Genomic DNA, 12,404 nt, shown 5'->3' with positions numbered 1-12,404 from the left:
ATAAGTATTCCGACTCTTTACTCAGTATTTTGTTGAAGCACATTTGGCAGCGATTACAGCCTAGAGTCTTCTTGGGTATGACGCTACAAGCTTGGCACACCTGTATTTGGGGAGTTTCTCCCATTCTTCTCTGCAGATCCTCTCAAGCTCTGTCAAGTTAGATGGGGAGTGTCGCTGCACAGCTATTTTCAGGTCTATCCAGAGATGTTCGACCGGGTTCAAGTCCGGGCTCTGGCTGGGCCACTCAAGGACATTCAGAGACTTGTCCCGAAGCCACTCCTGCGTTGTCTTAGCTGTGTGATTAGGGTCGTTGTCCTGTTGGAAGGTGAACCTTCACCCCAGTCTGAGGTCCTGAGCGCTCTGGAGCAGGTTTTCATCAAGGATCTCTCTTGACTTTGCTTCATTCATCTTTCCCTCGATCCTGACTCGTCTCCCAGTCTCTGCCGCTGCAAAACATCCCCACAGTATGATGCTGCCACCACCATGCTTCACCTTAGGGATGGTGCCTGGTTTCCTCCAGACGTGATGCTTGGCATTCAGCCCAAAGAGTTCAATCTTGGTTTCATCAGACCAGAGAATCTTGTTTCTCATGGTCTGAGAGTCCTTTAGGTGCCGTTTGGCAAACTCCAAGCGAGCTGTCATGTGGCTTTTACTGAGGCATGGCTTCCAGCTGGCCATTCTACCGCAGAGAACTGTCTTCCGCATTTAACCCAACCCCTCTGAATCATAGAGGTGCAGGAAATACAGGAAATGACGAGCTCGAGTAGATTAAGCAAGGCAGGACAAATAGTTTGTACTGTGGGTGTGTGTGTGTGTGTGTGTGTGTCTGTGGGGTTGTGTGCTGTGTGCAGGGGTGTCAAACAAATGGCCTGCGGCTCTAGCTAGCATGTAGTTGCCAAGGACGAGACCAAGACAGACAGAGGGAGAGACGAGGGATTGTTCAGGTTGGATAGTTTGGACACCCCCGCCTCCTACATGTTGGCCATTATACATTATATTAATCTCCACACAGAAACCTCCCCCTATCTGTCTGAGGTGTGTGTGTGTGTGTGTGTGTGTGTGTGTGTGTGTGTGTGTGTGTTGGGTGTGTGTGTGTGTGTGTGTGTGTGTGTGTGTGGTGTGGTGTGTGTGTGTGTGTGTGTTGTGTGTTCAGTATAATAACCCAGTAGCAACATAACATCAGGGACACACAGACAGAGAAACACAGGACCATCACTTAGACAGAGAAACAGAGAGTAAGAGGCAGAGATAGAGACTAAGAGCTGACCATGGAGAAGGACAGACAGGGAACCATAACACATAGAAACCCACAACATGGATATGGGCCAGGGCATCGGCACGGGATGGAGCAGGTAAGTAACCTACTCCATATGAAGTTACTTACCGTAATGACTCTTTATCTAGAGCTATAGACTCAGTTATTCAATAGTTGAATTGTTTTAGTCCAGAATATGTCTGTACTCTGTTATCAGATACCTACTGGATATGACCTTTACATTTGTGTTCTTCTCTGTGCTGATTAGCTCTGGCTTTCACGCTCTCCTCTGGGTTTAATCGTTGGCCATCTCTTCAAGTTTGAAACTAAATTGAATTGTAGATGATTAGCTCGTGTTATAAGAGGCACAGATTTGATTGCAGATAGAATGTAGAGGTCAGGATTCTCTAATCCACTGTGATCAAGCTGTTGGAGTAGGGGTTATCGCCATAGAAACATGAGGTCACTATTTCCATGGTTTTTACTCTGTAACAACTCTATGGTTTAGAGAGAGAGAGAGAGAGAGAGAGACAGAGAGACACACACAGCGAGACACAGAGAGAGAGAGACACCGAGAGAGAGAGACACACACAGAGAGACACAGAGAGACACACACAGAGAGACACAGAGAGAGAGAGACACACACAGAGAGACACAGAGAGACACACACACAGAGACACAGAGAGAGAGACACACACACAGAGAGACACAGAGAGAGAGAGAGACACACAGAGAGACTGACTTCATGTTAGGGAAGGCAGAACATTGAAATGCACCCTACCTAGATGCAAAGCAAACACCACATGCTTTTACACTAAAAGGAGAGAGCCCGTTATAGGCCCCACATCCAGTCGCCAAAACAGCCACATACACAGTTCTCGGCTCCATGCTGTTTTCTGTCTTTAAACAGAGTTTGTAGTTAGGTTATGAAAGTTCAATGGATAGCTGTAGGCTACTAGCTTCTACTCTTGAAACTACTAACTAGGTATATAACTAACTAACCAACTCTTCTTATCACTAACAGGTCATCTTTACGAGTTTCAGTCATGGTTGTAAGTGTCAACACATGACATTTGTTTTCTATGTTTTGGGTTCGGTCTCTATAAAATATTGTCACTCAAAATACTGGTTTTGACTTCGGTACCTTTTTATAATGGCCATTTATAAAGTATGGATGACTCTGCAATGACTGACCCTAAAACGCATTAGTGTGCTTGATACGTCAATGTAACCCATAATAGCCAAGTCACTGTAGTTAGTCTGCCTTATTGTCTGGGCAGTTATCTCTTACGTGTTGTGTCAACTCACCATCTCCACACATGTCGTTTTCAGTATAAACACAACCCAGGAACGTCTCAATATAACAACAGACCGTACAGGAAGCGGACCCATCATGTATGGTTGGCCAGGGTTCAGGAAGTTGACACGTTGTGTTGAGTTGCGTACGTTTAATAGCTGAGGGACACATTTTAAAGAAGTAATGTCTGCAACTCTTGTTTAGGGATCAAACCTATAGACATCACATACACACACACACACACACACACACACACACACACACACACACACACACACACACACACACACAAACACAAACCTAGTGACACATACTTGTTGAAGTAGAGTTTTGGTGGACATTGGACAGTTCTGTTAACCTGGTGGAACCAGTCTGATCGCTGTCTTTACCATTCTGTTATCCTGGTGGAACCAGCCTGATCGCTGTCTTTACCATTCTGTTATCCTGGTGGAACCAGTCTGATCGTTGTCTTCACCATTCTGTTATCCTGGTGGAACCAGCCTGATCGCTGTCTTCACCATTCTGTTATCCTGGTGGAACCAGCCTGATCGCTGTCTTCACCATTCTGTTATCCTGGTGGAACCAGCCTGATCGCTGTCTTCACCATTCTGTTATCCTGGTGGAACCAGTCTGATCGCTGTCTTTACCATTCTGTTATCCTGGTGGAACCAGCCTGATCGCTGTCTTTACCATTCTGTTATCCTGGTGGAACCAGTCTGATCGCTGTCTTCACCATTCTGTTATCCTGGTGGAACCAGCCTGATCGCTGTCTTCACCATTCTGTTATCCTGGTGGAACCAGCCTGATCGCTGTCTTCACCATTCTGTTATCCTGGTGGAACCAGCCTGATCGCTGTCTTTACCATTCTGTTATCCTGGTGGAACCAGCCTGATCGCTGTCTTCCACATTCTGTTATCCTGGTGGAACCAGCCTGATCGCTGTCTTTACCATTCTGTTATCCTGGTGGAACCAGTCTGATCGCTGTCTTTACCATTCTGTTATCCTGGTGGAACCAGCCTGATTGCTGTCTTTACCATTCTGTTATCCTGGTGGAACCAGCCTGATTGCTGTCTTCACCATTCTGTTATCCTGGTGGAACCAGTCTGATTGCTGTCTTTACCATTCTGTTATCCTGGTGGAACCAGCCTGATCGCTGTCTTCACCATTCTGTTAACCTGGTGGAACCAGCCTGATTGCTGTCTTTACCATTCTGTTATCCTGGTGGAACCAGTCTGATTGCTGTCTTTACCATTCTGTTATCCTGGTGGAACCAGCCTGATCGCTGTTTTCACCATTCTGTTATCCTGGGGAACAGCCTCATCGCTGTCTTTACCATTCTGTTATCCTGTTGGAACCAGCCTGATTGCTGTCTTCACCATTCTGTTATCCTGGTGGAACCAGTCTGATTGCTGTCTTTACCATTCTGTTATCCTGGTGGAACCACCTGATCGCTGTCTTCACCATTCTGTTAACCTGGTGGAACCAGCCTGATTGCTGTCTTTACCATTCTGTTATCCTGGTGGAACCAGTCTGATTGCTGTCTTTACCATTCTGTTATCCTGGTGGAACCAGCCTGATCGCTGTTGTCACCATTCTGTTATCCTGGTGGAACCAGCCTGATCGCTGTCTTTACCATTCTGTTATCCTGGTGGAACCAGCCTGATCGCTGTCTTCACCATTCTGTTATCCTGGTGGAACCAGCCTGATTGCTGTCTTTACATTCTGTTTATCCTGGTGGAACCAGTCTGATTGCTGTCTTCACCATTCTGTTATCCTGGTGGAACCAGCCTGATTGCTGTCTTTACCATTCTGTTATCCTGGTGGAACCAGCCTGATCGCTGTCTTACATTCTGTTAACCTGGTGGAACCAGCCTGATCGCTGTCTTCACCATTCTGTTTCCTGGTGGAACCAGCCTGATCGCTGTCTTTACCATTCTTTTATCCTGGTGGAACCAGTCGATCGCTGTCTTTACCATTCTGTTATCCTGGTGGAACCAGCCTGATTGCTGTCTTTACCATTCTGTTATCCTGGTGGAACCAGCCTGACGCTGTCTTTACCATTCTGTTATCCTGGTGGAACCAGCCTGATCGCTGTCTTTACCATTCTGTTATCCTGGTGGAACCAGCCTGATTGCTGTCTTCACCATTCTGTTATCCTGGTGGAACCAGCCTGATCGCTGTCTTTACCATTCTGTTATCCTGGTGGAACCAGCCTGATCGCTGTCTTTACCATTCTGTTATCCTGGTGGAACCAGCCTGATCGCTGTCTTCACCATTCTGTTATCCTGGTGGAACCAGCCTGATCGCTGTCTTTACCATTCTGTTATCCTGGTGGAACCAGCCTGATCGCTGTCTTCACCATTCTGTTAACCTGGTGGAACCAGCCTGATTGCTGTCTTTACCATTCTGTTATCCTGGTGGAACCAGTCTGATTGCTGTCTTTACCATTCTGTTATCCTGGTGGAACCAGCCTGATCGCTGTTTTCACCATTCTGTTATCCTGGTGGAACCAGCCTGATCGCTGTCTTTACCATTCTGTTATCCTGGTGGAACCAGCCTGATCGCTGTCTTCACCATTCTGTTATCCTGGTGGAACCAGCCTGATTGCTGTCTTTACCATTCTGTTATCCTGGTGGAACCAGCCTGATTGCTGTCTTCACCATTCTGTTATCCTGGTGGAACCAGCCTGATTGCTGTCTTTACCATTCTGTTATCCTGGTGGAACCAGCCTGATCGCTGTCTTTACCATTCTGTTAACCTGGTGGAACCAGCCTGATCGCTGTCTTCACCATTCTGTTATCCTGGTGGAACCAGCCTGATCGCTGTCTTTACCATTCTGTTTCTCCTGGTGGAACCAGTCTGATCGCTGTCTTTACCATTCTGTTATCCTGGTGGAACCAGCCTGATTGCTGTCTTTACCATTCTGTTATCCTGGTGGAACCAGCCTGATCGCTGTCTTTACCATTCTGTTATCCTGGTGGAACCAGCCTGATCGCTGTCTTTACCATTCTGTTATCCTGGTGGAACCAGCCTGATCGCTGTCTTCACCATTCTGTTATCCTGGTGGAACCAGCCTGATCGCTGTCTTTACCATTCTGTTATCCTGGTGGAACCAGCCTGATCGCTGTCTTTACCATTCTGTTATCCTGGTGGAACCAGTCTGATCGCTGTCTTCACCATTCTGTTATCCTGGTGGAACCAGCCTGATCGCTGTCTTCACCATTCTGTCTAGGTGTTCCAGACCTGTCTGCCACCTGCCTTCAGGTTGTTGTGCAGGCTCCCTGTAGATAATGACTGTATGGTCTCCTTCAGGTTGTTGTGCAGGCTCCCTGTAGATAATGACTGTATGGTCTCCTTCAGGTTGTTGTGCAGGCTCCCTGTAGATAATGACTGTATGTTCTCCTTCAGGTTGTTGTCAGGCTCCCTGTAGATAATGACTGTATGGTCTCCTTCAGGTTGTTGTGCAGGCTCCCTGTAGATAATGACTGTATGGTCTCCTTCGGTTTGTTGTGCAGGCTCCCTGTAGATAATGACTGTATGGTCTCCTTCAGGTTGTTGTGCAGGCTCCCTGTAGATAATGACTGTATGGTCTCCTTCAGGTTGTTGTGCAGGCTCCCTGTAGATAATGACTGTATGGTCTCCTTCAGGTTGTTGTGCAGGCTCCCTGTAGATAATGACTGTATGGTCTCCTTCAGGTTGTTGTAACCCTAACCCTAACCCTAACCCGGTATAATGTCCGGTATAATGATAAATATTATTTTTTAATTGAACCTTTATTTAACTAGGCAAGTCAGTTAAGAACAAATTATTAATTACACTGATGGCCTAACCCGGCCAAACCCTAACCCGGACGACACTGGGCCAACTGAGTGCCACCCTATGGGACTCCCAATCATGGCCGGTTGATACAGCCTGGAATCGAACCACGTCTGTAATGACGCCTCTAGCACTGAGATGCAGTGCCACACTGTTAGACCTTCGGAGGTGGGCAGAAAGAGATCACAAAGTGTCTTTTTAATCGTCTACACCTTTGGGAGAGCCCTGGTCTAGGTTTCACAGCCAGCGGAAATGTTAGGTTGACTGGTTTTAATCGTCTACACCTTTGGGAGAGCCCTGGTCTAGGTTTCACAGCCAGCTGAAATGTTAGGTTGACTGGTTTTAATCGTCTACACCTTTGGGAGAGCCCTGGTCTAGGTTTCACAGCCAGCTGAAATGTTAGGTTGACTGGTTTTAATCGTCTACACCTTTGGGAGAGCCCTGTTCTAGGTTTCACAGCCAGCTGAAATGTTAGGTTGACTGGTTGGTTGGTACCCATTAAATATTATAGCCATAGAACTCCATGGATCTGGTCCCCTCCTCATTAAACACTGTACCAGGTCTACATAAAAGCCCATAGTTGGGAATTCTATGTCACATACTCAATCTCTGACCCAGCACGGGCTCACTGATTATCTCTGACCCACTACAGGCTCACTGATTACCTCTGACCCACTACAGACTCACTGATTATCTCTGACCCACTACAGGCTCACTGACTGCAGTATCTCTGACCCACTACAGGCTGACTGACTACAGTATCTCTGACCCACTACAGGCTCACTGACTGCAGTATCTCTGACCCACTACAGGCTCACTGACTACAGTATCTCTGACCCACTACAGGCTGACTGACTACAGTATATCTGACCCACTACAGGCTCACTGACTACAGTATCTCTGACCCACTACAGGCTCACTGATTATCTCTGACCCACTACAGACTCACTGACTGCAGTATCTCTGACCCACTACAGGCTGACTGACTACAGTATATCTGACCCACTACAGGCTCACTGACTACAGTATCTCTGACCCACTACAGGCTCACTGATTATCTCTGACCCACTACAGACTCACTGACTGCAGTATCTCTGACCCACTACAGGCTGACTGACTACAGTATCTCTGACCCACTACAGGCTCACTGACTGCAGTATCTCTGACCCACTACAGGCTGACTGACTACAGTATATCTGACCCACTACAGGCTCACTGACTACAGTATCTCTGACCCACTACAGGCTCACTGACTACAGTATCTCTGACCCACTACAGGCTCACTGACTGCAGTATCTCTGACCCGCTACAGGCTCACTGATTATCTCTGACCCACTACAGACTCACTGACTACAGTATCTCTGACCCAGCACGGGCTCACTGACTACAGTATCTCTGACCCACTACAGGCTCACTGACTGCAGTATCTCTGACCCGCTACAGGCTCACTGATTATCTCTGACCCACTACAGACTCACTGACTACAGTATCTCTGACCCAGCACGGGCTCACTGACTACAGTATCTCTGACCCACTACAGGCTGACTGACTACAGTATCTCTGACCCACTACAGGCTCACTGATTGCAGTATCTCTGACCCACTACAGGCTGACTGACTACAGTATCTCTGACCCACTACAGGCTCACTGACTACAGTATCTCTGACCCACTACAGGTTGACTGACTACAGTATCTCTGACCCACTACAGGCTGACTGACTACAGTATCTCTGACCCACTACAGGCTCACTGACTACAGTATATCTGACCCACTACAGGCTCACTGAATAAAGTTTCCACCATAATGTCAACTGAAGACTAATTCATGCCTCAAACTTCTTCTTCTTGTTCTTCAGATCCAGTTTGCCAACGCGGAGGATAAACAGGAGTTTCAGAAGTACCCCACTAAGGCCGGCCGGCGTTCCCTCTCTCGCTCCATCTCCCAGTCCTCCACAGATAGCTACAGCTCAGGTAGCTACCACACACTAGAGCTGGTATCCAGGTTGTTCGTACCGTCATACCGTTTCTGTACCACACACTAGAGTTGGTATCCAGGTGTTCATACCGTTTCTGTACCACACACTAGAGTTGGTATCCAGGTGTTCATACCGTCATACGTTTCTGTACCACACACTAGAGTTGGTATCCGATGTTTCATACCGTTTCTGTACCACACACTAGAGTTGGTATCCAGGTGTTCTACCGTCATACCGTTTCTGTACCACACACTAGAGTTGGTATCCAGTGTTCATATACCGTTTCTGTACACACACTAGAGTTGGTATCCAGGTGTTCATACCGTCATACCGTTTCTGTACCACACACTAGAGTTGGTACAGGTGTTCATACCGTCATACCGTTTCTGTACCACACACTAGAGTTGGTATCCAGGTGTTCATACCGTTTCTGTACCACACACTAGAGTTGGTATCCAGGTGTTCGTACCGTCATAGCGTTTCTGTACCACACACTAGAGTTGGTATCCAGGTGTTCATACCGTTTCTGTACCACACACTAGAGTTGGTATCCAGGTTGTTCGTACCGTCATACCGTTTCTGTACCACACACTAGAGTTGGTATCCAGGTGTTCATACCGTTTCTGTACCACACACTAGAGTTGGTATCCAGGTGTTCATACCGTTTCTGTACCACACACTAGAGTTGGTATCCAGGTGTTCATACCGTCATACCGTTTCTGTACCACACACTAGAGTTGGTATCCAGGTGTTCATACCGTCATACCGTTTCTGTACCACACACTAGAGTTGGTATCCAGGTGTTCATACCGTCATACCGTTTCTGTACCACACACTAGAGTTGGTATCCAGGTGTTCATACCGTTTCTGTACCACACACTAGAGCGGTATCCAGGTGTTCGTACGTCATACCGTTTCTGTACCACACACTAGAGTTGGTATCCAGTGTGTTCATACGTTTCTGTACCACACACTAGAGTTGGTATCCAGGTGTTCATACCGTTTCTGTACCACACACTAGAGTTGGTATCCGGTGTTCATATCGTTTCTGTACCACACACTAGAGTTGGTATCCAGGTGTTCGTACCGTCATACGTTTCTGTACACACACTAGAGCTGGTATCCAGGTGTTCATACCGTCATACCGTTTCTGTACCATCACTAGAGCTGTTATCCAGGTGTTCATACCCATACCGTTTCTGTACCACACACTAGAGTTGGTATCCAGGTGTTCGTACCGTCATACCGTTTCTGTACCACACACTAGAGTTGGTATCCAGGTGTTCGTACCGTCATACCGTTTCTGTACCACACACTAGAGTTGGTATCCAGGTGTTCATACCGTCATACCGTTTCTGTACCACACACTAGAGTTGGTATCCAGGTGTTCATACCGTTTCTGTACCACACACTAGAGTTGGTATCCAGGTGTTCGTACCGTCATACTGTTTCTGTACCACACACTAGAGTTGGTATCCAGGTGTTCATACCGTTTCTGTACCACACACTAGAGTTGGTATCCAGGTGTTCATATCGTTTCTGTACCACACACTAGAGTTGGTATCCAGGTGTTCGTACCGTCATACCGTTTCTGTACCACACACTAGAGTTGGTATCCAGGTGTTCATACCGTTTCTGTACCACACACTAGAGCTGGTATCCAGGTGTTCATACCGTCATACCGTTTCTGTACCACACACTAGAGCTGGTATCCAGGTGTTCATACCGTCATACCGTTTCTGTACCACACACTAGAGCTGGTACCAGGTGTTCAACCGTTTCTGTACACACACTAGAGTTGTATCCAGGTGTTCATACCGTCTACCGTTTCTGTACCACACACTAGAGCTGGTATCCAGGTGTTCATACCGTTTCTGTACCACACACTAGAGTTGGTATCCAGGTGTTCATACCGCATACCGTTTCTGTACCACACACTAGAGCTGGTATCCAGGTGTTCATACTTTTCTGTACCACACACTAGAGTTGGTATCCAGGTTGTTCGTACCGTCATACCGTTTCTGTACCACACACTAGAGCTGGTATCCAGGTGTTCATACCGTTTCTGTACCACACACTAGAGTTGGTATCCAGGTGTTCATACCGTCATACCGTTTCTGTACCACACACTAGAGTTGGTATCCAGGTGTTCATACCGTTTCTGTACCACACACTAGAGTTGGTATCCAGGTGTTCATACCGTCATACCGTTTCTGTACCACACACTAGAGTTGGTATCCAGGTGTTCATACCGTTTCTGTACCACAACACTAGAGTTGGTATCCAGGTGTTCATACCGCATACCGTTTCTGTACCACAACTAGAGTTGGTATCCAGGTGTTTCATACCGTTTCTGTACCACACACTAGAGCTGTATCCAGGTGTTCATACCGTTTCTGTACCACACACTAGAGTTGGTATCCAGGTGTTCATACCGTTTCTGTACCACACACTAAGTTGGTATCCAGGTGTTCATACCGTTTCTGTACCACACACTAGAGCTGGTATCCAGGTGTCATACCGTTTCTGTACCACACCTAGAGTTGGTATCCAGTGTTCATACCGTTTCTGTACCACACACTAGAGTTGTATCCAGGTGTTCATACCGTTTCTGTACCACACACTAGAGTTGGTATCCAGTGTTTCATACCGTTTCTGTACCACACACTAGAGTTGGTATCCAGGTGTTCATAACCGTTTCTGTACCACACACTAGAGCTGGTTCCAGGTGTTCATACCGTTTCTGTACCACACACTAGAGTTGGTATCCGGTGTTCATACCGTCATACCGTTTCTGTACCACACACTAGATGGTATCCAGGTGTTCATACCGTTTCTGTACCACACACTAGAGTGGTATCCAGGTGTTCATACCGTCATACCGTTTCTGTACCACACACTAGAGCTGGTATCCAGGTGTTCATACCGTTTCTGTACGTCTGTACCACACACTAGAGTTGGTATCCAGGTGTTCATACCGTCATACCGTTTCTGTACCACACACTAGAGTTGGTATCCAGTGTTTCATACCGTCATACCGTTTCTGTACCACACACTAGTGTGGTACCAGGTGTTCATACCGTTTCTGTACCACACACTAGAGTTGGTATCCAGTGTTTTCATACCGTCATACCGTTTCTGTACCACCCACTAGAGTTGGTATCCAGGTGTTCATACGTCATACGTTTCTCGTACCACACACTAGAGTTGGTATCCGGGTGTTCGTACCGTCATACCGTTTCTGTACCACACACTAGAGTTGGTATCCAGGTGTTCATCCGTCATATCGTTTCTGTACCACACACTAGATTTGGTATCCAGTGTTCGTACCGTCATATCGTTTCTGTACCACACACTAAGTGGTATCCAGGTGTTCATACCGTTTCTGTACCACACACTAGAGTTGGTATCCAGGTGTTCATACCGTTTCTGTACCACACACTAGATGTTATCAGGTGTTCATACCGTCATACCGTTTCTGTACCACACACTAGAGTTGGTATCCAGTGTTCGTACCGTCATACCGTTTCTGTACCACACACTAGAGTTGGTATCCAGGTGTTCATACCGTTTCTGTACCACACACTAGAGTTGGTATCCAGGTGTTCATACCGTTTCTGTACCACACACTAGAGTTGGTATCCAGGTGTTCATACCGTCATACTTTCTGTACCACACACTAGAGTGGTATCCAGGTGTTCATACCGTTTCTGTACCACACTAGAGTTGGTATCCAGGTGTTCATACCGTTTCTGTACCACACACTAGAGTTGGTATCCAGGTGTTCATACCACCGTTTCTGTACCACACACTAGAGTTGGTATCCAGGTGTTCTACCGTCATACCGTTTCTGTACACACACTAGAGTTGGTATCCAGGTGTTCATACCGTCATACCGTTTCTGTACCACACACTAGAGTTGATATCCAGGTGTTCGTACCGTCATACCGTTTCTGTACACACACTAGAGTTGGTATCCAGTGTTTCATACCGTTTTCTGTACCACACACTAGAGTTGGTATCCAGGTGTTCATACCGTTTCTGTACCACACACTAGAGC

The 12,404-nt window shown here is 46.9% G+C and overlaps 1 protein-coding gene across 1 annotated transcript in view; it reads left to right on the top strand.

Annotated features, from left to right (window-relative positions):
- Positions 1 to 1,343: 1,343 nt before the first annotated feature.
- Positions 1,344 to 12,404, top strand: part of LOC120059558 (S-adenosylhomocysteine hydrolase-like protein 1) — a 31,306-nt gene continuing 20,245 nt past the window's right edge. Inside the window, exons 1-2 of the mRNA XM_039008690.1 lie at positions 1,344 to 1,352; positions 8,225 to 8,339. Of these exons, the coding sequence (XP_038864618.1) occupies positions 1,344 to 1,352; positions 8,225 to 8,339 (124 nt within the window). The remainder of the gene's footprint in view (positions 1,353 to 8,224; positions 8,340 to 12,404) is intronic.

This window comes from Salvelinus namaycush, chromosome 14 (assembly GCF_016432855.1).
Source record: "Salvelinus namaycush isolate Seneca chromosome 14, SaNama_1.0, whole genome shotgun sequence".
In the NCBI taxonomy this organism is placed as follows: domain Eukaryota; kingdom Metazoa; phylum Chordata; class Actinopteri; order Salmoniformes; family Salmonidae; genus Salvelinus; species Salvelinus namaycush.
Note: the sequence above shows the minus strand (reverse complement) of the source record. Positions and strands in the feature narration are given on the sequence as shown.